General features: G+C 52.9%; 3 protein-coding genes across 3 annotated transcripts; 1 reads left to right on the forward strand and 2 right to left on the reverse strand.

Moving 5' to 3' along the window:
- Positions 1–9,945: 9,945 nt before the first annotated feature.
- APOA4 (apolipoprotein A4) lies at positions 9,946–12,315 on the reverse strand. The gene is made up of 3 exons (XM_030759593.2): positions 12,252–12,315; positions 11,760–11,886; positions 9,946–10,958 (listed from the first exon to the last, which is right to left on the reverse strand). Exons 1-3 carry the CDS (start codon positions 12,298–12,300, stop codon positions 9,992–9,994), a joined length of 1,143 nt encoding a protein of 380 aa, XP_030615453.1. The 5' UTR covers positions 12,301–12,315; the 3' UTR covers positions 9,946–9,991.
- Positions 12,316–17,503: 5,188 nt separating this feature from the next.
- APOC3 (apolipoprotein C3) lies at positions 17,504–19,127 on the forward strand. The gene is made up of 3 exons (XM_022559196.2): positions 17,504–17,566; positions 17,731–17,854; positions 18,838–19,127. Exons 1-3 carry the CDS (start codon positions 17,512–17,514, stop codon positions 18,956–18,958), a joined length of 300 nt encoding a protein of 99 aa, XP_022414904.1. The 5' UTR covers positions 17,504–17,511; the 3' UTR covers positions 18,959–19,127.
- A 1,756-nt stretch (positions 19,128–20,883) lies between these two features.
- APOA1 (apolipoprotein A1) lies at positions 20,884–23,304 on the reverse strand. Its single transcript, XM_022559122.2, has 3 exons — positions 23,125–23,304; positions 22,792–22,945; positions 20,884–22,144 (listed from the first exon to the last, which is right to left on the reverse strand). Exons 1-3 carry the CDS (start codon positions 23,165–23,167, stop codon positions 21,544–21,546), a joined length of 798 nt encoding a protein of 265 aa, XP_022414830.1. The 5' UTR covers positions 23,168–23,304; the 3' UTR covers positions 20,884–21,543.
- Positions 23,305–24,189: the final 885 nt, after the last annotated feature.

The following is a 24,189-nucleotide window of genomic DNA, read 5'->3' on the forward strand; positions in this document are numbered from 1 at the left end:
AAAAGAATAAACCATGGATGGAAAGGAGATTCACCAACTTCAGGCTAGTGATAGACTTTGGAGAGAGAAAGGAAATGGGGAGGGACTTTCACTATATCTGTCAGATTCTATTCCTTTAAAAAAAGATTCTAAGACATGAACATTAATATTCGTTGAATCTTGGAAAGGGGTGCATGGATGTTAATAACTCTGTCACATGTACCTGTATGTATGTTTGAAATATTTCATTGTAAAATTTTAAAAATAAAAAGCAAGAGATTAAATTGATGGAGAGATAAAGGAAATAAAGGCTTAAGAGTATCGCTGGTTTTGTACACAAGAGGCTCCTGGTTAGCCCAATAGAGGCAGATGCAGTGGCTCCATGGATGTAGAAGCCAGATAGAGGGAAGTGAGGAGAAATGAAGGAAGGAAGGGGCTTGAATGGACTTTTGGTGTAGCTGCTTTGGGGGAGCAGGAGAGAGAACTGAGTAGGAACTCATAGAAGTCTTAATTAACAGACTAGCCCAGGGCCCACTAAAAGCTGGAGGTCTGAATAAACAGTGGCATAAATCATAGCACAGTCTTCTCTAACAGGGTTCCATAAGGTGAAGTTGAAAAAGCAGAAGCCAGCTTTTTATATATATATATAAATTTATTTATTTTATGTATTTTTATTTTTGGCTGCATTGGGTCTTCGTTGCTGTGTGCGGGCTTTCTCTAGTTGCGGCGAGCAGGGGCTACTCTTCGTTGCAGTGCACGGGTTTCTCATTGCAGTGGCTTCTCTTATAGCGGAGCACAGGCTCTAGGCGCGTGGGCTTCAGTGGTTGTGGCGCACAGGCTTAGTTGCTCCGTGGCGTGTGGGATCTTCCCAGGCCAGGGCACGAACCCATGTCCCCTGCATTAGTAGGCAGATTCTCAACCACTGCGCCAGGGAAGCCCAGAAGCCAGCTTTTTGTGAGGAAAATGAAAGAGAAAGACAAGAGGACAAAGGGTCCAGGGAATTGCAAAAGCGTTGTTGAAGTAATGCACTGGATGGGAATGATGGAAGCAGGAGCCATGAATATGAGACAGAGAATGAGAGATCAGAAGGATGGGCACTGTGGCTGAAATGAGACAGAGGAAAAGGATGCTGGAATTGAGGAGGTCAAGGAGTTGAGAGGGAAGGTGTTTGGATGGGTTTTCCACATACATGATGCCACAGGCAGGAAGGCAGTCTCCGAGGAAGAGATAGATGGTCAACTAAGAGCCAGATGCTGAAGTCTGTAGTGAATGTGGAGGTCAACAATGAGGACCAGTGAGGGAGCATGGCCAGGTGGAGCCAGCCTCCAGGAGTCAGTGGTCTGGAAACAGCAACCGGGCTGCAAATCGTCCGCCTCTGTGAAGGAGGGCTGCAGGAGAAACCGGGGAGCAGGCATCCTGCACGAAGGCCAAGTTCCCACAAAGGCCAGGAAGTGGAGGGAGTTCTAGGCAAGGCTGAAGATGCAGAGGTGTCTGATCCATGGGGCAATGGGAAAATCGGGAGGGAAGAGAACTTTGGGGTGATGTGTAGAGAGAATAAACAAAGAAGGATGCAGGAGAGTGTAGGAGTGTTCATCTTGCCAGAGAGCCTTACTTTTGGGGCTGTGACCAGGAATGAAAGGGATGCGAGGCACAGTGGGTTTAGAAGAGAGGTTAATGTTGCATCCAACATGTCCAAAGCCTTGATGAAGGCAGCCGTTGACACTGAGACCAATATGGTTGGGACCTCAAGGGTGGGACCACTTACTGTGTTCCAGACACTCTGCCAGGTCTGGCGATGAACTTGGTACCAAGTAACACCCAACTAGATTACACTGTGAGCCCAGGGATGTTCCAAGTGCTACACAGCAAAGGACGAGTTCTCCAGGTGATGAAGGGAAGAAGCAGGATGCCAAGCAAGAGAAAAGACGTGGAGGCCAGAAGTTATGCAATCCATAATATGAATGAAGGGCTCAGTGTGGCTAGAGTGTGGTGGTAGGAAGGTAGCCTGAGCACATCTGCACGTCCCTCTGCCCCTCAGAGTCTGGCCCAGTAGGATTTGAAAATACTTGATAACAATAACCCCTCTACTGAGCAACTCCCATGTGCCTGGTATTTACACTTTATCATCTGTAATGCTCAAATCAATACTCCGAGGTAGGTATTGTTATCCTCATTTTACTTACTGAGAAACTGAGGCTCAGAGGGATTCGGGAACTTGCTCAGGGTCTTACCCTGGGCCAGTCCCGGGTCTGTCTAACTCTGAAGTTCATGCTCAGTACGCCAACTCATGCTCAGGATGAGAGAGAACTCTGCTCGTGGGGCCTGTACCACACAAAGCCTCTACACACCTTACTGGGGGACCCAGGGACCCACGTGCTCAGTGGAAGACCAGGTGCCAGGAATTTATGATTCAGTAGAAAGAGGGCTGTTGAAACACAGGGGAGCCGGGGGCCATGTGTAAGCTGATCTGGGACAGGAACAATAGCTCAGGGCCAGCCAGGGAAAGGACAGCCAAGCTCAGGACAGCTGCCAAGTCATCATAGGGAGTGGAGCCCACCCCTCCCTCCTTGTCCCATCCCACACTTAAATATGCCCCCTTCAGTGCCCCTTCTCTACTGTCCCCTACAGAGGTAGAAGCAGCTCTAGCTGTGGCTGGAACACCAGGTCCTTAGGTCTTTAGCCTTGTCAACCATGGCCTCCACAGGCCATGGTCCATTGTGCCTCAGAAGTGCCCCACAACAAGATGTTTGTGTCAGAAACACCTACTGGTGGTGCAATAGCTAGATGAGACCTAGCTATTGACATGGACTCTGATACCACAAAATGTACTGAGCACATTCTGAGTCAACACAGTGATGGGGGCCAAGAAAGATAAGGATTTTAGTTGTTTGGGTTTTGCTTACGTAAACCCTCCTTCATCACCAAAGGTTTGAGGCTCCTGGCAGTGAAAACTGAAATGATGATGATGGTGATGGTGATGGTGATGAGAGAGAGAAAGAGAGAAGACCCTCAGGACCAGTGAAAATAAAAATTGTAGAAGACAATCATGACCTGAGAAAGCACAAGACCTGAAGAACACAAGCACAAGCAATAAGGGCTGACAAAGTTGCAACAGTTGACTTTTGCGTTGGCTTTGGGTTTCCTGGAAATCCATGAAGAGGGAAATTCAGTTAGTTACATAATTGTCGTAAGCAGAAGAAAGAAACAGACCAGAATCAAAAATAAAATAAAGCTTTTCCAAACATGAGTTGCAAAATAAACATCTCGATGGGACTTTGTATACAAGGACTTTTGAATCGTATTAAAAAGTCACTGAGGGATGTCAATTTTGTATAAGATCAAGGTGAGGAAGCCCAAATAGCTAAGCTTCTGGTGATAAGATCTGTGGATAGGATTAAGAGTGCCTGATATTTTTTAGGAGGATGTTCTGTCTATTAAAATATTAACTAACGTTAATAAATAGCTTTTATTTTTAATCTAGGCATATGTTTAGATTTTTTTTACAAATTTATTTTTATGCACTCAGACTGTTTAGTAGCCTAATTTATTGTTTAGAATATGTCATACTTACAATCCATGTCAATTAAGTTCATTCACAATATGATTTTTAATAGAGATTAATGTGGACATATCATAATTTAACAATCTCCTCTTGTACATTGTGTTTTCTTAATTTTTAAAATTATAAACAGCAATGTAATGAACAGTTTCATAGCTAAATGCATGCATTCTGTGGTTATTCCCTTACCATTAATTTTTAAATGGAAGAACATTTTCTAAACAGGTGTATCCCTATTCACAAACCCTTTGCAGTAATACTGAGACCTCCCAGTGTTAGGACCAGTTAACCTCCCAGGTTGGAACCAGTGGCTTAGACTCTAAAGGAAAGATGCACCACAAAGCCTTCAGGCATTTTCTGTCTCTGTTACTTTCATGGATTTTCAGATACAAATTGAGTGCGTGTATCTAATTTCACTTTTCTCTGAAACCTCCCTCAAAATATAGTGAAGAGATTTTTTTCTTTTTTCTTTAGAAAAGATGTAGACCCATAGGGACAAAAAGAATGGAAAAAAAGACCACAGCAAAATTTTGAAAGCTAGAAAGCAGACAGACCAGTTACAACTAATTTAGCAGGCCTGAGCAAACTGATCTGAAGTTGGCAGTGGGGAAAGATGAGTGCCAATCTGATTGATTGCACTGAATTCTCAAAATGTTAAGAATTGTAGTAAATCTTCTGCTAGCCAATGTTACACCCGTGTATGAATTAGTAATACCCTCCCTTTTCTCAAGACACTGTACTGCCATCTACCAGAAGTTTGTCATAATAAATATACAATTCCATGATGTCTACAGTGCGGGAAAGGTGCACTCGGAACTGTGCCCTGCACAGCTTGCACAGCCATACATACCAGCCCTGACCTGGAGGCACCAGGTACCACTGAAAATAGACGTGAATGAAGAGGCTGTTGTAAAATATGAAAGATTGGTTAAAACTATTTAAAAAGCTGGAAAAGCTTTAGCTTTATCTCTCTCACCTTGGCGGAAGATTAGAGGTTTATTCTCTGAAAAGGGGAGGACCGAATATCTATGGAAAGAGAATGCCTGGCAGAGTTGAGGACAGGCAGAGAATGCCTGGCAGAGTTCTGAGTACCAGAAATAGAGGGATTAAATCAAAGTGTGCCCTCTGAATGCTGAGTCCCACCCTGCTTCTTCCACTTGGCCCCGGGAGCACTGGTATCCCGGCCTTTACCCTCCAGGCAGGAGAGTAGGAGAAACTTCCTAGGGAAACATGACCTGCTCAAAGGAAAATACCTACCTATTTTTACTTTGGGGGTTCCCGAACTAAACTTTCCAGTGGATCACCCAACAGTGAAGCTCATAGTCAACAATACTATGTACTCATGTACATGGAGCTTCAAATCAGCTTTAAAATCCCCACTCTGCAGTTTAAGCAGATAAGCAAAGTTTACCAGACATTTGAGGAAAGAGCCTAACATGAAAGATACAGACCAAAACAAACAGACATTTAAAAAGGAACTTGAAGAAACCTGAGACTATGCAGACAGAAGAACACTTAAAAATACCATTAATATCATCAGAGGGTTAAAAAAGTATATTACAATGATGAAACAAGAACAGGATACTACAAAAGAACATTCACAGAATTTTTTTTTAAAAAGCCCTTGCAAATTAAAAACACAATTGTAGAAACAGAAAACTGAATAAAGTGTGAGGAAATCTCCCAGAAAGGAGAGCATGCAGAGATGGAAGAAATGAGTGAAAAGAAAATTAGAAGACTTGTCCAGGAAGGTCCTATTATTGGAAGCGACTGAGCAAAAGTGGTACAATCATTTTAGAAAGCAATTTTGCATTACCTGGTAAAGATGAACATACGTATACTGTACCACTGAGCAAGAGAATAAAGATTTATTAAATTCATTCATTTATCCAACAAATATTTATTGAGCACCTGCTAAGTCATTGTGCTGGGCATTGACTATACAAGAATAATAAACAAGATAGACAATACCTCTGCCCTCGCAGAAACCAACCAAAATTCTCATCTCAAGGCAGCTGGGAAGTATGACCCATCTCAGGCTCAATTTTGTCCACAAGGTTTGGGTTTTCGTGCAAGGAGTCTCTGGATAGATTTCCTGTGGGCAGAACATGTGTATGAAGGAATTGTAATTATTCTGTGGCTCAAAAGAGGAGTAAAAATTAGAACAAAGCTGGATTGAGAAAGAACCAATTTAATTTTTTTCATTTTGATAACCTTGAACAGAGTTGTCCAAAGATAGAATCAATTGTTTGGGGAGGTGGTAAGTTGGCTGCCAGTGGAGGTGTTCAATACTAAGCAGGATTCATTCACTGAGTGATTGCATGATGGCCATGTGCTGGGCACTGGGCTAGGCACTGTGTATTAGTTAGCCATTGCTGCATTGCAAATCACCCCCAAATTTAATGTCTCATGATCTCTCACAGTTTCTGTGGGTCAGTGGCTTGGCTGTGTGGTTCTGGTTCGGGATCTGTCATGAGATTGCAAGTAGGACGTTGCCCGGGTCTACACTCATCTAAAGGCTTGACCAAGGCTGGAGGATCTGTTTCCAAGGTGGCTCACTCGTATGGCTGGCAAGTCGGTGTTGGCTGTTGAGGAGGGGCATTGAGTTGGAGTTCCTTCCTATGTGGACCCCTCCACAGGGCTGCCTGAGCGTCATCACAACATCACAACATGGTGGCTGTCTTCCCTCAGAGTCAACGGTCTAAGAGAAAGCAGGATGGGAGCCACAATGGCCTTTATGCCCCAGCTTTGGGAGTCATATACCATGACTTTCACAAAGCCTATTGATCACCTCGGTCAGCCCTCTTCAATGTGAGAGGGGCCACACAAGGTCGTGAGTACCAGCGAGATGAGGATCAATCTCAGAGGCTGGCTACCACAGTGTGAATGCAATGATGAACAAACGAGTGGGGTGCCTGACCTCAAGAGTCTGTTAGTGTAGAGTCAGGATACTTCTTAGAGATGATGTCAAAGGAACAGGACTGAGACACAAGACAGATCCCTCCAATCCTAACGTCCTGTGATTTTGTTCTTCTAGGCCTTAGTTCTTTACTCACTGTACCACTAGGCCACCATCTCAGAACCAGCAACTCACATCCTCGTTCTTCTGCCACGGGCAATTCTGAGGTCTCCATTATTAGCCGCTTGTCATCACACAGCGACATAACATGGTCCCACTCTTGGTGCTCTCAGATACAGAAGTCCCTGGATAACCCCACGCTTGTTGTTTCTCTCCCCAGAGTGCACCACTGCCTGCTCTCCTCTTCCTGGGAGCGCAAGGTGTCCTATGATAATGCCAAGGGAACACTGTGTCCCCATGCGGGAGCTGCTTTCGATCCAGCTGGGCAATCCCTCAACAGCAGCAATGCCCTGTGGGTTCAAGAGGAGAGCGGACCCCGCCCCCCTTTACCCTGCTGTGCTCTTCTGTCCCTAATCAGGGCCATGCCAACCACCAGACACTTCAGGGGCCGTGACCCCTCGGACGTTCTCAGATGACTTTTTACCTTCAAGCTTTGTGGAAGGGTGCAGGGGTATGGCTAATGTCTTAGCCTGGCCCACACTGGTGCTGCTCGACCCTCGGTTTGGTGCACTAACCCATGCGCACGGAGGAGTCTGTTATCTCCAGTTCACCTGAGGAGCCAGAGGTAGCTGGGGGAGCTTCAGGCCTGAAATTGTGCTGGGCTCTGGGAGGACCATTGGGAGACACTGATGTGGGCTGCACCGGAGTCCAGAAAACGCCCTCCCCTGCCACTCGCAAGGGACTCTTAGGGCTCAGTTCTCCCGTGTGTAAGTGCTTCAGTCTTGCCAGGTGGTAAAATCCGGATCCTGGCGAAACTCTGGTGAATATTTATTTACTTGTTTGTTTGTTTCTAGTTTTTAAAGTAATACTATTAGGATGGCTATTTTTAAACACAACAACAGAAAATAACAAGTGTTGGAGAAGACGAGAGAAAACAAACCCTTGTGCACTGTTGGTGGGGATGTAAAATTGTGTAGCTGCTGTAAAACACAATATGGAGGTTCCTCAAAAAATTAAACAGAATTACCGTGCGATCCAGCAATTCCACTTCTGAGTATATTCACAGAAGAATTGAAAGTAGGGACTTGAAGAGGTATTTCTACACCCATATGCATAGCTGCATTCTTCACAACAGCCAAAAGGTGGAAGCAACACAAGTGTGCACAGACAGATGAATGGATAAACAGAATGTGATCTATACATGCAATGGAATAGTATGCAGCGGTCAAAAGGAATGAAATTCTGATATATGCTACGACACGAGTGAATCCTGAAAACATTATGCTAAGTGGAAGAAGCCAGACACAAAAGTAAAACTATTGTATGATTCCACTTACATGAACTATCTAGAAGAGGCAAACTCTAAGAGACAGAAAGCAGACAAGCAATTACCAGGAGGTGGAATGGGGGAGTGGTAATGGGGAATTACTTAATGGATACAGAGTTTCTGTGTGGTGATGAAGAAATTTTGGAGATAGTGGTGATGGTTGTACAACATTGTGAATGTAATTAATGCCGCGCCACTAAACTGTACACTTAAAATTGTTAAAATGGCAAATTTTATGTTATATATATTTTACCACAATAAAAAACTAATACTAAAACATTATCTTAAAGTCCCAACACTACATAAATCTATAAAGTAGAAAGAAAAATCCCATTCTCCGGAGAGGAGACCTGATGAATTTACCATCTAGGTTTAGAGAGTTCTTTCTTGTGTGTAGTGGGCATCCCCTCTTCTCTATGGGATTCTTGGTGGGGCTTACACTTCCCACTGTGCTGGGCTTACCCTGGTGGCGCCACAGCCTGGTAGTTAAAAGTAAAGTTCTCTAACTGGATGGCCTGGGCTCCAATCCCAATTCCACCACTTGCTAGATAACGTTACTTCAGCACCCTGTACTGCCTTTTTCTCACCTACTGCATCTTTGATGGCACTTTCTGTTGTGAGGATTATATGAGTCGATGTGGTACATATACCATGATTTCTTAAAGCATCTAGCATTAATGAGTAGAGTGTCAGCTTTAGTGTCATCTCTGTATTTAAAATTTCTAGAAGCTTCTGCCACTGGTCGTTCCTTATTGGCCATGATCTTGGGGTGTGGGGCAGGGGGTAGCTTCCTCTTTTACTCCCTGTCGTCCCTTGGTGTCCTTCCCTTGAAAGCCCTGTACCCCCATTCTGGGAAGGAAAGGGGTGTCGGGCTAGACTTGGAGACCTGGGGTCAGAGCTAACAGCTGGGAGGTCAAGTCATCTGGGACAAAGGCTTGAACTGGCCCTTCTCTGGGGTTCCCTCCTGGGGAGGGTCTGTGAGCCTCTGAGGGTGGGGGGATACCCCACCTCCGAGGCTGCAGCAGCAGTCCACAGCTGGCTGTGCTGGTGAAACTGCTCAGAGCCCGACTCCTCTCTTCCCCTGCCCCCTGCCCCAGCAGTTGGCAACCCGGGCCCCAGACCGACAGGCCCCTTTGCAGGAGGCTCCAGGGCAGAGCTCACCAGGGCCCCACGGGCACCTGCTCCTCCCGACCTCCCAGGACTCTGCCCGGTCTCTAGGTCGCATTCCTCAACTCTGGAGACCATGGGTTTAGCAGTCAAGAAATTTCTGAAATAAGCATGAATCGATATAATGGAAGTGTGACGGGGTGGGGTAGAATAAATCAAAATTCACAGAAATAAGTCAGGTTAAAGGCACAAAAGAGCTTATGCCAGGAGGGACAGTCTCCCCCACTGTGCCGTGAGCTCTCCAAAGCCAAAGACCCTGTCCTGACTACCTCGGTGGCCCTCTCAGAGTGAAGCACATTGTCAGACCGATGCTCCACAAAAGCTATTTTGCTCATTGCCTGGTGCCTATGATTCCACATACAAGAAATATCTAGAGCAGGCAAACTCACTGAGATGGAAAGTAGTGGTTGCCGAGGACCGGGGGAAAGTTACTGTCTAATGGGTATGGAGTTTCAGTTGGGAAGATGAAAAAGTTCTGCAGATGGATGGTAGTGATGGTTGCACAACGAGGTTAATGTACTTAATTGAAGACATTTGTTGGCTAAGTGAATAGAAACGGGCTGCATATTTCATCTTTGGATAACACGTGACATCTTTATCCACCTCCCCCTTCGAGCTACCCCCACACCTCTCTCAGCACACCCTGCCCTCCCCCCTACCCCCGTCGCACCTCCCAGCCCTCCGTGTCCCTCTAAGCATCCCCTGGCAGCCCCTGCTAGGCTTTGCCAAGCTCTCACCTCAGGCCCTGCAACACCAAGGATTCCCATGGTAACCAGACTGGGCTAGCTTCTCAGCAGCTTTATTGAGTAGCGAGAGGTAGTGTCACTTTCCACTGGACAGGTATCCACGGGTTGGTACCAGGACTGCTTTGGGACAGACAGGCAGACAGGGGGCAGGGCAGGGCAGGTGTCAGTGGTGGGGCAGGAGCAGCAGGTGTAGCTCAGCCCTCCAAAGGGGCAGGCGTTGGCTCCTGGGCGGTGAGGGCGTGGGCCTGGATCTCTTCCTCCTTGAGGGTGTTGAAGAAGGTGTTGACTTTGTCCCGCAGGTCCTTCTCCAGGAAGCTCAGGTGGTGTTCCATGTCCCCCGCCAGGGGGCCCAGCTTCTGCCTGAGCCCCTCCACCTGCTGCACCATAGCTTTGTTGAAGGTCTCGCTGTAGGGCTCCACGGTGTGGCGGAATTTCTCCACCTGCTGGTCCAGGAGGCTGCTCAGCTCGGCCAGCGACTTCTGCAGCTCCTGGGCGTTGCCCTGCAGATTGCCACGCACGCTGTCGGTCACGGGCGCCAGCTTCTGCCGCAGCTCCTCCGCGCGGGCCGAGACCTTGGCCTTCAGCTCCTCGGCGTGCTTCTTCATCTGGAAGGCCAGGCCCTCGAGCTGGTGGCTGAGCTTCCCCTGGACGTCCTGCGCGTAGGGGGCCAGGCTGCGGCGCAGCTCCTCCACGTTCTGGTCGATCTTGGCCTTGAGCTCGTCGGTGTAGGGCGTGAGGCGCGCCTTGAGCTCCTCCACGTTCTGGTCGATCTTGGCCTTGAGCTCGTCGGCGTAGGGCGCCAGCGAGGCCTGCAGGTTGTCCATGTTCTGCCTCAGCACCGCCTCCATGCGCTGGGCGTAGGGCGTCAGCTGGCGCTGCAGCTGCTGGGTCTGGGCGTTGACCTGCGCGCGCAGCTCCTCCGCGTAGGGCTCCAGGCGCTGTTGCAGCTGGCGCATGTTGGCCCCGATCTTCTGGCTCACCTCGCTGGTGTGGGGCAGCAGCCGGGCCCGCAGCTCCTCCAGCTCTTTCCGGATCTCCTCCTTCAGCTTCTCTGAGTCTTCGGTCAGGCGTTCGTGCAGCTCCGTGGCAAAGGGCACCAGCTTCTTCTGCAGGTCATCCGTGTAGGTGTTCACTTCCCCAAGTTTGTCTTGGAAGAGGGTGCTGGGGCGAAAGGACACAAGGGGGCCACCGTTACGCTTGGCCCTCCATGCCAGGACCTTGACTCCTTACATAGCACTCACCTTACACACACCTGCCTAGGCCAGGTGAGTGTGCAGGTTACTGAGTTCACCCATCTTCTCCCTGTGGCCTTCCCTATGGTGGATCATGATTTGAGCAAATGGATGTAATAGACGAAGGTATTAACATTGAACTCGTATCTCTGAATCTCCCCCTGAGCTTGAGTCACAATATCTACCTATCATGTGACCTGGAGCAGTTTGCTTTCCTCTGCTTACCTGTAAAGTAAAACGTGTGGACTCTGAGGTCCTTCCCAGCGCAGGTGTGCTGTGACAGAGATCACATTCCCTAGTAGAATGTTATGTTCTGGACCTCTTCCAGCATCTTCTAGCTACACCAGGTGCTGCTTCCCTGCCATGTGCCCACCCTCAGAAGCTTGCCAAATATCCCCACCTCCCTTCCCATGATTTCACAGAGGCTTGTCCTTCTGGAATGTATTAGAAGCCAGCTCACACGACATTTCTTTCCCTTCCTTTCTTCTGCGAGCCGCAATACTAAGATGTGGCCATTCGTCATGCTCTAGAAAGTTAAAGCAGGGATTATTCAGCCCAACTTTTCTGTTTGTATATGTGGATCCCAGGTCTGGAGACCTTGGGTCACCAGTGAGTTGGTGGCAGGGCAGTGGGTATCCTAAGCTCAGGTCTCCTGCCTCCGATTTCAGCCCTTGCCCACTCATTGCATGGCCTTTAAGAAGCTCCACCTTGCAAGCTCTGCCCCTCTTACTTGAGCTGCTGGGTGAGCTCAGACTGCTGGAGATGTTCCACAGCCTTCTTGGCATTGTTGCTCAGCTGGCTGAAGTAGTCCCAAATCACAGTGGCCACCTGGTCGGCACTGACCTCCGCCTGGGCACCTGGGTGGAAAACAGAGCAATTCATGAGGACCTGTCTCCTTCCCTGCCCCTCTGCACCAGCCTTGAGCTGCAGGCCGCATGATGGGGGGGAGCCCAGCCACTGATTTCCTTCTCTACGCTTGGCTAGTTGGAAGCCACGGGGGTATGTAAAACGGGTATAGCACCAATGCCAGGGGGCCCACCGCTGTGAATGGACTAGCTCCTGTGAGCCGGGTGGCAACCGGGCAGCCGCCTGCATCCAGCTGAGGGCTGACAGGCGCTCAGAACTGTCCTCTAACCTTGGCCTCAGACTCTCCACCCTTCCCTGCCTGATGCAACAGATGGGTCCTGCCTGAAAGTCCCATCCAAAGGCAGCTCCTACTCACCGGTGACAGCCACCAGGGCCAGGCTCAGGACCACAGCCTTCAGGAACATCCTGGGCTCCTTGCTGGGCTGGAAAAGTCTCTTACTGCACTGGATCCTTCCTGGGTTCAGAGGGGCCAAAAGAGAGGTTCTCAGGTAGCTCACCTATGCTGCTGTTCGAACTGATTGAAGCTCAGAGCCAGCCAGACATTTAAATCCTCACCGGGCTGCACTCCCCGCCTTCCTCCCCATTGTGACTCCACGCTGGAAGGTGACACATTCCCAGGAGGCCTCTTGGACTTTCGTGACCCTAAGGCAACGTGGAAGCTGACGGCAGACTGGAGCCCGGGCAGCAGTCAGAAGCTCTGTGCACGTGCCCCACCCAGCATTGAAGGGAGGATGGGTGGGGGGCCATGAGCTGGGGAAGAAACGAGGCCTAGGGAACACCTGAGCCTGGGACTGATGCCCCAGAGGCCCTGTGGCAGCTCTGAGTCTGTGCCAGGCTTGGTGGGGGTGATGGGGAGGCAAAGTTCACAGCTCCTCTGTCTGCTCCAGTTAGGAGTGGCCTCCCACTCCTACATCCCCGGACCCGGACTCCATCTCAGAGCACCAGACTCTGGGCTGGGACATCCAGGGCCACAGGTGCGGGCAGCGAGCTGAGATCCAGTGCTCTGGTCAAGGTGCACCCAGGAGCAGGGGACCCCTGCAAGCCTTTGGGAATGTGGGTGGAGTTGGGGGGTGTCCCGTGTTGAAGGTGTTAACTGTAAGTGTGCTTCATGTCCCATCACTGCCAAGTGTGTCACCTTGGTCTAGTGATTCAACTTGGCCTAGCCCTGAGCCTCAGTTTCTCCTTTGAAAAATGGGGTTGTTGGGTATAGTAAATGAGAGAGTAGTATAGTGCCTGACAGAGTAAGCACTAAAAATTAGTTGTGATTGTTGTTAATAATAATATTACTATTTTCCTAATTTGGATCAAAGCAGGGAATACAGTAGAGTGCTCACTGCTCCATTGAGAGTGGCAGAGTTAGACCCAACCCTCCGGGGGTCATCAGGCAGGCGTGATGCAGGGTGAGGGGCAGGCTGGCCTGAGGCCTGATTTCTGCCCACCTCTCCAGCCACACTCCCTGGGTGGGAGCGGTCAGCTTGTGATGAATCACAGGACCTGAGGCTCTCAGGGGGCCTCTCACCAGGGGATGATGGGGATGGTGGTGGTGTCCAGGAGATCTTCTACTTGGGCTTCCAACGTTCTCTCCAAATGAGATCACACACAGGAAGATATCCACCAAGAAGGAGACACAGCCTGGTCAGCTTGGGCCCCTCTGCTGGACCACACACCTCACTGTGAGAGACTATGAGATGAGTTCCATCATATCGCACTGTTGGCTGTCCTCTGTGAGTGCAGTGCCTGGGACGTAGATGGGCTTCCAGTAGTCTGCCATTGGAATAGACCACAGTTGTGCTAACCCTGACTTCCATGTCTCCGTTTTTTCATATACCAGAAGTGGCTTGCTGTATCGTGGGATGGAAGACAGCTAGAAGGCTTTCTGATGCTTGCACCCCTTCTGCAGAGTCCCCACTACCCAGCAGTGTCCCACACCACCCGTGGTCACTTCCAGCATCAGGGAGCTCCTCCTTTCTGGAGCAGCCCGTGCCGTCTCGCAGTAGTTATTAAGGGTTCCGGTGCTGGAGTCGGACGCCCTGGGTTTGCGTGTGGGCTCCCCACGTAGTGACCGTGTGATCTTGGGTGAGTGTCTTAGCCTCTCTGAGCCCCGTCTGCCTCAGCAGGGCGTAGAATAGTACCCGCCTCCTGGGGAGTCAGGGAGCTAATCTGAGTAATGCTGGGAATGGTGCCTGGAGCAGAGTGAGTGGTCATCAAGCACGAGCCACGTTTTACCCCTGAACGCTTTACCTCCCTGCAGCACTCCTGAATCAGGCACAGTCCAGCCTGGGCTGGGTGCAAAGGTCAGTGTCCCATCCCTTCCCCCCTCCAGGCCAGAGATGAGGAGGGCAATGAGTCACCAAGGACACTCAGTTGAGTTTGGCCTCCTGGACTGACAGCCTGAGCAGTGGGCTTCTGGCTGGCACGGCTGAATCAGCACTGCCCAGTCCAGCCTTGTGGCAGGGGCGTGGGTCACAGAGGCTCATGTGCCAAGCCTCACTCGGACACAAGTGGAAGCAGAGTCAATCTAACCCTAGAGGACCATTTTTGGCCTCAGCTGGTCAGGTCTTCTCCCACCCACCCCCCTCCTCTCCTCCCACAACCAGTTATGGTCTGGGGGCCAAGCCTGGAGCGGTCTCCTCATTCCAGGGCAGCCATGGTCGCGGGGGAGGGAGAGAAGAAGGCGGGGAGAGGTGGCTTAGTCTGGGCCACCGATAAGACCCTTACTGAGATAGCCCTACTGAGACCCAGCTGGAGCTGCTGGGAGGGATACAGGCACAAAAAGGCACCAAGCCCTTTGAAAGAGTTAAGGTCCCAGGCCCCATGGCATGTCGCAACCCAGCTGCATGGGCCCGCACACCCAGGTTCTCTGCCCAGCTCGGCACCTCACCGCTGGGTCTCTCTGCCAGCGTCTTCTGACCTCCCTGGGATCAGTGGCCCATTGCTGAGCAGGAGAGAGAGCACAGCCTCCTCCAGACCCTCCACATGCATGGAAAGAGAGCTGGAGGAAACAGGGCCAAGGGCTCCAGCCAGCGCATTCTAGCCTGCCCCAGCCCAGCCTGGAACCTGGACTCCCACTGTGGCCCTCACCCCCGGGGCCGAGGAACAGGCCAGAACAGAAGAGGGAAGTGGACACAGTTGCCCTCTACCTTCCCCAATGTCCACATCCTTCCGTGACCTCCTAATCACCTTCCTTTCCTCCCCACCCCATCACCAAAATCTGTACTCAGGATCTGAAACGGATTGACTCTGATGAGCGAGTGACACAAATCTCCAAGGGTCTCATCTCTCCAAGCGGTTTGGTACCAGCGTGGCTATTTGAACACCTGGATTCTTGTTCCCAGCTCTGCCACTGATGGGCTATGGGTACTTGGGTAGGCCTCTGGCCCTGCCTTAGGTTTCTCACCTGTAAAATGGGGTTAATAATGTCTACTTCACAGGAATCTATTTGTATTTTAGCAGATAACAAGGTCTAAGTCAAAGGAATGAATCTGTATGGAGAAACTTCAAGTCTCAGCCACAGATAAAGAATTCTGAGGGTAGGGCCAGGTCACTTTCTCAGGCCTGTGATTTCACACTGTGGGTTTAGTTCCTTCCTCCTGAGAAGAGGGCCGCCTGTTAAAAGCTCTACTTCTACATTGGAGGCTCCTCCCACCTTCAGACTATGCTGTCTAGGGAAGGACAAGGTGTTTGGGAGAAAGGGAGAGAGATTTATGAAGCCCCCTCCATGAACCAGCTGCTTTGTACATATCTCATTTACATTTCACCGCGATTCTGGCATATCGGTATTCTAGCCCCATTTACAGAGAACATCGAGGCACTGAGGTGTTAGATCTCTGGCCCTGGGTCATATGAGTAAGTGCCAAAGTCATCATTTAAACCTAGAATTTCTTGGCTGTGATGTCTTCACATCCAGAAGACAAAGGCCCCTGATCCTGCCATCCAGGCTACAGCTCCCAGTGTGGGCCCAAGGAACACCTCACCCCGAGAAGGGCCCAGGCCTCTCCTGGACAGCTGACTGCCCCTGTAGAGGTCGTCTGGCCCCTCTCGCCACCAGACCAGCCTCACCACAACCTTGGTTCCCTTCAGTTGCCTAGCCAGCCAGGGGAGCTGAGGAAGCTGAAGCCTGAGGTGAGAGTACTCAGCGCTGGGACTCAATCCCAGCTGCCGCGGTTTGGGGAGGGCCCCAACCATGAGCCTGGATCCTGTCCCAGGGAATGTTATCAGTGGGTCCAGAGGGCAAGGTGAGGAGGAGGGGGTGGTAGGATAAAGGCCTGGGACTCAGAGCGGCCTTTGACCTTCTCCCACCACCCCCTGCTCTGGGATCAGCTCAAGGAGGCTTCTGGGTAAGCAGCACAGGGACTGAAGCCCAGAGGTGGAGACGCTGGGGAGGTGGCTGTGTGCCCTTAACTGTGTCCCACCTCCCCGCACAAGCCTCTACCCATAGGTCTTCTGTGACTTCACTCTAGGCACCCCATCCCGACCCGCTGAGTTGTTCCCAAGTCTGAAACAGCCCATCCCCCTCTCACATCACCCACCCCCCTTGCAGGCTGTTGTCAGGGCTTGGGGCTGGGGGGTGGAGGGGTGGGAAGGACCTGGAACCCAAGTGTGAAGGGCTGAGGTTTGTCCTCTAATCCCTTCTCCCATTTCGCCAGCCTCTCCCTGGGGAGCCAGGCTGCTCAGGAGGAATGGGATCTCCCCAGGCCCAAGCCACCCCCGGGTCCTGAGCCCATGTGGGCTACAGGGGTAGCAGAGAGCAGCATGGGCACCCGTAGCTTTCTAGAGGTTTCCCACCTCCCAGCAGGCCTGACTGCCTCTGGCTACCCTCTCTCAGGCCCTGGTCTAGATTGATCAGCAGGTGACCTTTGCCCAGCTCCCTGGGCCCTCAGTGCCCGCTGCCCTGGGGACAATATAAAACAGGTCAGAACCCTCTTGCCTGCTTACTCAGTTCATCCCAAGAAGCAGCTGCTCCAGGTAATGCCCCCTGGGGGGAGGAGGAGGAGGAAAAGGAGAGCAGGATGGAGAGGGCCAGGCGGGGGTCCCTGTCCAGCGCAGTCAGCAAAGCCTGGAGAAGAGCCTGCTAGAACCGAGGAAGCCTTAGGGCTCGATGAGCGTCCCCTCCCCAAGGCATTCTGGGGAAACCGAGGTCCGTGGGGGAAGGTCACCGGCCCAAAGCTACGTAGAGCGTAGTGGCAGAGCTGGGGCTGGCACTGGCTCCATTTCCCATGCATTCTGCATGCTTAGGACTGGAAGAAGCCTTAGACACCCCAGTCCTACCCCAGGCAGAAAAACTGGGGTCTGGAGGGTACAGAAAGCCACCCAGAGTCACACAGCATTTTAGTGGCGGAAACCTGGCCAGGACCCAGGTGTCTTTATTCCCAGTCTTGTGGGGTTTCTGTTCCATGCCACTCCTCCCTCTCTCTGGCCTGGGTCCCCCAAGTACCCTATCTGAAAGCCCATAGCCTCCCCCATACTAGGACGGGAACAGGCCCTTCCTCCTCCTGGCCTGACCCAGCTCAGGTCCTATTTTAGGGGCCACTGCGTCTCCCCAGGGAGGGCCCAGCGGCAGTGTGGGGACGTGGGGCAGCCCTCACAGGACACTTCCCCGCAGGAACAAAGGTGCCATGCAGCCCCGGGTCCTCCTCGTTGCTGCCCTCCTGGCGCTCCTGGCCTCTGCCCGTAAGCAGCTGGTGGGACTGGGCTGGGGGCGGGGAATGGGCCGCTATCTGCCTGGAGGACCCTTGGCAGATGGCTTGGGGATGCCGGGCCCCGATGAGTGGCTGGGCAGGAGCCACAGTTCCCCAGAGGCTGATCGACCCCACTCAGCCCCACTCTCCTCACAGAAGCTTCCGAGGCAGAGGATGCCTCCCTTCTGGGCAAAATGCAGGACTACATGAAGCAGGCCACCAAGACTGCCAAGGACGCACTGACCAGCGTGCAGGAGTCCCAGGTGGCCCAGCAGGCCAGGTACTCCCTACCTTCCCTGCCCCCGGCCCCCTACCTGCCCCTGACTTGGTGAGAACCCAAGAGGTGGGCTGTGGCTTTCCCATGGCCACCAAGGACCTGCGCCTCTCTGAGCCTTTCTGTCTGTAAAACAGGCTCCCTCGCAGGGAGAGGGCACCAAATCCCGCCTCTTATCCCTTTGTCGTCCCTCCTTTCTTCCGACCCAATTTCAGCCCGGTGTGTGTGTGTGTGTGTGTGTGTGTGTGTGTGTGTGCGCGCGCGTGCGTGTGTGTGTGCGCGTGCATGTGTTTCTGCTTTGTTCCAAGCCCTGGGGCCCATGTGAGCAGAAGTCGGTCCTTCCTCTCCCACCCTGCCCCTGCCCACTAGTCCTCTGCTCTCCCCAGCCCCCTTCCCCGCCTCCACTTCACCCGCATTGGCCGGCATTTCCATAGCAGAGGCGTTCACAAACATTTTTAGTCCTCAGAACCTGCTGTGGAGTGGGTATTATTTTCCCCATTCTGCAGATGAGAAAACCAAGGCTCACTTTACCAAGTGACCTGCCCCATTTCATGCAGCTAATCAACCCTCTGACGATTTTCTAAATGAGAGACTGCTTCCCTCGGCCCCGCCCCACTCAGAGCCACGGGGATGTACAATTCTAGGGCGCCTCATTTGCCTAGACTAGAACGGCAGTCCTGACCTTACACATCTCCCCACTCAATCACCCCTCTCCGGCTTGCTTCAGACCCATGAGCACAAAGGTCTGCCCCCACCTGGAGAAACTCGGATTTGGCTTGTGCTGGGGGTCCCATCATCACCTTCGCCGTCTTTTCCTGGGGTGGCAGCTGTAGGGGGTCCCCCTGCCTGAGGTCTTGGAGCATTGCTGGGTGGAGTTGAGAAGGTGCTGGGAGGGGCAGTGGGGATATGGTGGGAGCCCCATGGTTGCCACTGCCGAGACCGGCTCTCATCCCCACCCTGTTTGTTCCCCTCACTGATTTGACCCTCAGAGGCTGGGTGACCGACAGCTTCAGTTCCCTCAAAGACTACTGGAGCACGTTCAAGGGCAAGTTCTCTGAATTCTGGGATTCTGCCCCGAACCCCACACCGCCTTCACCTGAGGCCGTCTGAGATCTCGGTACCCCAAGTCCACCTGCCCATCCATCCTGCCAGCTCCTTGGGTCCTGCAGCCTCCCAGGGCTGCCCCCAAAGGTCGTTTGAAAGGGACGACATTCTCAGTGCCCTCCCACCCCACCCCAGACCTGGCCCACCCCCTGGGTGTGCTGTCCTTCCAATAAAGCTGGACAAGAAGCTGCCATGAGTGGGATGTCCCACGCGTGCCATGTATGTTTGGGCGCGGGAATGGGCCGGGGCTCTTCCGTGGGTGGGCTCAGGACTGACTCCAACTCAGGCAAGCCTGGGGCTGGTGTCCCACCCACCTCTTAGCAGCTGCGTGGGGTAAGGTAGGAATGACCCTACCTACACTGCCTGCCTCCACAGGTTTGCGTGGAGGAGCAAAGGGGATGCTAGGCTTGGCAAGACTTTGATAAACTGTCAAGTGCCGTGTAACATGTCTTGAGTGTGTGCTCTGTGCCAGGCCCTGCGCCTGACATTTTATGTCATCATCAGAATTGAGACCGTGTGTGATCATCAAAATTCTGGAGTGGATTTGCCCCGACCGGGCCACCTGGCCCTCTCAACCACATTTGAGGGAAGGAAGCTGAGGGGGTAGTAGTTAAAGTAAGATACATCTGGGCTCTAGTCTTGGTTCTATCACTTCATACCAGCCTCAGTCTCTTATCTGTAAAGTGGGTACAATGATACCCCATCCACTGTAGGTTTGTTGAGAATGAAGGAAAAGAGACAGTGCACAGCACCTGGGACATCAGAGGCACCTGGTAAATGGCTGCCATTGTCACTACAGGCTGAGCTGATTGTCCCCTTGGGACCAGGATTGGAGTGGGGGGGGGGCCAGTGTCCTGGGAACTAAGGAGGAACCCAAGGTCACCCAACACAGGCTGCGCCCCTTGTGTCCCCAGTACCCAACAGATGTTCACGTCAGAGAGTTCCAGAACTACAGACTACTTAAGCAGCCCCCTCCACTCTTCCAATGACAAGACTGAGGCTCAGAAAGGTGAAGGCACGTGCCCAATGTCACTGAGTCAGCAAACAGCAGACCTGGACCTCAAGCCCAGGACAGCTGTCCACATTCTGCTCAGCTGACACAGAAAAAGGCTTCGTTACTCCCATGCCAGGTGTCAAAGGCTCCTTGACAGATCTTGGTGGTGTCAGGACATCCAGCCCCACTTGGAGACGTCTGCTCTCTCTTTGGAAGTCCACCTGGGCTTCTCTTTGGGCCCAACTTGGCCAGGGATCCCAGCACCCACACCTGGAAAGTGTTCTCACCCAAATCTGGGCTTGATGCCTATTGTAGCTCAGGATGGTTAGGAACTAAAAAAAGCCCGCTCCTTTATCCAAGAGCTGTTAAGATACACTGGAGGTAGACGAGGGGTAGATTTTCCAGCACCAGGGCAAAAGGCCCCGAGCGGAGAGGGAAGGGAAGGCTCCACGAATGCACTGCCCAGATCTTTGCAGGTCTGTGAAGCCACAAGCATGCACATGGGGGTGTGCATACCTGAGTGTGAAGAGGGGCCGCCTGTAAACACTCAAGTCCATATGAACTTGAATGCCTGGCCACAAATTTATTTATTGCTTTTTAATAATCATGGATGCTCAGGGGCACGTAGGTCTGAAAGGGGCAATCTAGACCGCCCTGCTCTTCAACCCCGGAAGTGACTTCACATCTCCAAGCTCCAGCTTCTGCATCCATACCATCGATTTCATGGCAGTCTCCCCAGGATCTGGGGAAGGATGCAGTAAGATGATGGATATGAAAACACTTTGGGGATTAAAATGTGCTAGTTACCTGCAAGAGGTGCTGACTATTTTTCTGACTCAGGCCAGAAAAAGAGGGGCTGGCAGGGCTGGAGCCCCAAGGATGGGGCTGGCACAGCTGAGCCCGAGGAAACAGCGGCTGTTTCCAGGCAGGGTGGGAGTGTGAGGAATGGCACGAGGCCTTTGTGAAAAAGGAAAAGGGATGTGTTTGTTAAAGTATTTTTTGCATTAATAAAGGATGAAGGAGCAAGTGCCAAGCCCTTCATTTGAACCTGCCCAAATCCTTCAAGTTCCAGTGGCTCATTGCGGTCCCTCGGCCTCACCTGCCCTAGGGTAGGAGGGCTGGGGGAGGCTCCTGTCCTCTGCCCACGGGAAACGCTGGGGACAGGGAACCCACTTCTCCCAGCAAAGCCACTACTTCTTGCTTGAGGCCCTTTCAGGGCACCTGCGTTGGATTATCTGTCACTATGCCTGGTCCTCTATTATTTCCTTTCTGTCCCCACTCTTGAGCCCCCGGCCAAGCAGGTCTTCGGGCATTAAGGCCCTGAGAGGCCCCAGTTCCGAGCTGATGACTCCCCTGGGAAATCAACAGGTGTCCCTGCCCTCTGGCCACGCCCCCCTGGAGTCCCCTCCAGCGTCACTCCCCCCACCCCCCCAACCTCATTCTCCCCAAAGAGAATTTCTTGGCTTTTGGAGAACTCTTTATTGTTTAAAAATCATCATCGAAGCTTCAAAAAACATACAACCCATCACACCCTTCCCGCTCCGAAAATGTTTATTCTAAGAAACTGAAACTGATGGCGAGGGGAGCCTAAGGCATCTCATTGGGCATTCAGCTTCTTGGAGGCCTCGTCGATGGCGGCCAGGATGCTGACCTTGAGGCTCTCCAGCACGGGCATTAGGCCCTGGCGGAGGTCCTCCAGCGCGGGCTTGGCCTTCTCGCCCAGCGCTCTCAGCTGCTCGCTGGCCTTGGCGTGGTACTCGGCCAGGCTGCCGCCGCCCTCCTTGAGCATCTCGAAGCGGGCGGCCATGCGCTGGCGCAGGTCGTCGCTGTAGGGCGCCAGCTGCTGCCGCAGGGTCTCCACGTGGGCGCGCGCGCGATCGCGCATCTCCTCGGCCAGCGGGGTCAGCTTGTCCTGCAGCTCCTGCACCTTCTGGCGCGCGCCCTCGCGCAACTCCTCGCCCAGCGGCGCCACCTTCTGGCGGTAGATCTGCAGCTCCTCCTGCCACTTCTTCTGGAATTCGTCCAGGTAGGGCTGCACCTTCTGCTTCACCTCTTCCAGGTCCTTGTTCATCTCCTGCCTCAGCGACTCTGTCTCCTTTTCCAGGTTGTCCCAGAACTCCTGGGTCACCGGGCCCAGCTGTTCGCGCACTTTGGCAAACGCGCTGGTCAGGCTGTCCCAGTTGTCCAGGAGTTTCAGGCTGAGGGGGTAGAGAGAGGAGGGCTTAGGGCAGGCCTCCCAGGCACCCTGGCGCCCCCCGGAGCTGCAGCCCAGCGCCCCCGCTTACCTGGGGTGACAACTGGACACACCTGTCCCTGAAGGTGCGGTAGCTGGGGGCAGACCCTCAGCCTGGCTTCTCCCATCCATGATCTCCCACCCCCCCCGCCCCCCACTCCCACTGCATCCCACTGACCAGATGGACAGAGGAGCTAGAAAGAGACAGAGCTGGTTTTGGTACCCAGTCCTGTCTGTCCCCGAAGCCGGGCCTTTTAAGGACCTAGTCTCCACCCTTCCAGCCCAATCTCCTCTCTGAAGACAGCCATCCTGTTGCTGGCCGGAGCCGAGGAGGGAGTTAAGAAGGGAGTTAGGAAGAGGAAGGGGCTTGTTGCACCTGCAGGCAGAGCGCAGTGCCATGAATACTGACCCGGCAGCACGGGTCTGCCCCCTGCTAGGGGACTGTGACCCTGCGTGGGGATCCCACTTCTGTCTTCCATCCAGGTCTTCTATGGGGCCCATCAAATAGCAGGTGGGGATTCGGCCAGTCTGGCTGCTTCTTCCCACAGGCCTCCCCACCCCCAGCACCGGCACCCCCTACCCCTGCCCCAGGCCCCCAGGCTGGGTCCTTACTTGAGCTGTTTTCCCAAAGCGGAGGCTTCAAATTGGGCCACATAGTCTCTGCCACTGTCTTTGATTGCATCCACGTACACGGTGGCAAAATCCTTCACCCGATCCCAGGATGACTGGGGGTCATCTTGCTGCCAGAAATGCTGAGCCTGGCTCCCTGGAGGTGGGAGGGGAGACCCAGGTCAGGCTCTGGACTGGGATCTGAGCTGAAATGCTAGGTAGGGGAGAAGGGGGTGAGGGAGAAATTCTGCTCCCCGTGCTCAGGAGAGTGGACCACAGCGGTTCAGAGAGAAGCCGCCCCCCCGACGGTCAGCTCCCTAGGTTGGGGGCACCTACCGGTGAGGAAGAGCACAGCCAAGGTCAGCAGCACGGCTTTCATCCTGAAGGGACGTGGGTGACCTGGAGGAGAAGACGGTCCCGGCTGAGTGGGGCTTGAAGGAGCCCGCGCACCCCATCTCACCGTAGCCCGGGAGGAGGGGGCGGGGCACAGGGTAGGAGAGGGCCAGGTGTCCAGAGCCCCAGCATGGGGCAGAGGTTGGAACCAGGATCCCAAAGCCTGAGCCTCAAATGCCTAGAGCTGGGGGAAGCAGGTTGCAGCACTTACCTCAATGGCCAGCAGTCTCTGAACAGCCGGCTCTCCCCCAGCCTATTTATGTGACCAGGCAGGGGATGGGCTGGGAGGCTGATAAGGCCAGCCCAGGCCTTGCCACCACTCACTGGTCCTGGCGATGTGGAACTCAGAGTTCAAGGATCAGCTCTGTCCCTGGGGCCGGGCAAATAGAGCAGGCAAACAGGAAACTGTGAGGGCTGCAGGGCCAGGGATCAAGGGTTCAGGCAGGGGTGGGAGGGAGTGGGTGCAGGCTTGCGGGTCCCCAGAGTCTGGGTCAGCTGCACCCGGCCCCTTCTCCTCGGTCGGGGCTGTGTGCCGGCCATTGTCCATTGTGCCAGTGCAGTAGGTGAATGGGAGGAAGGAAGAAAAACACATGAGCTGCCAGCGATGGCTGGGACTTCTCCACTCAGGCGGTGTCCTCCCCCGCTGTCCCCTCGCATTCCAGGGAGATTGTCTCACCTCCACCCTGCCCTCCCTCACAAAGGCATTAGACGGTGCTCCCACCAGTGCTGTCGCATCTCCTCGTCGTCCGCCCTCTCCAGGCCCTTGCAGACATCCCAGATCCAAAAGCAAAGGGAGCCCTGTGCTAGGATGCTGCCTGGGGAGAGAGACAGGACAGTGCTCAGTGGCTCCCAGACTCTGAGATGTCAGAGACCTCTAACATTTCCAAACAAATTCTGAAGACCAACACAGAGCTGCCAACTTTTTATTTTGTCATGTTAAAAATCTTACCCACCACTGCGCCCCACCTGGCCCAAACCTTACCATCTGGTGGGATGAACTGGGAGATT

Source organism: Delphinapterus leucas, chromosome 7 (genome assembly GCF_059928025.1).
Source record: "Delphinapterus leucas isolate spDelLeu-1000000601 "Yukka" chromosome 7, BTC_Dleu_Yukka2, whole genome shotgun sequence".
Classification (NCBI taxonomy): Eukaryota; Metazoa; Chordata; class Mammalia; order Artiodactyla; family Monodontidae; genus Delphinapterus; species Delphinapterus leucas.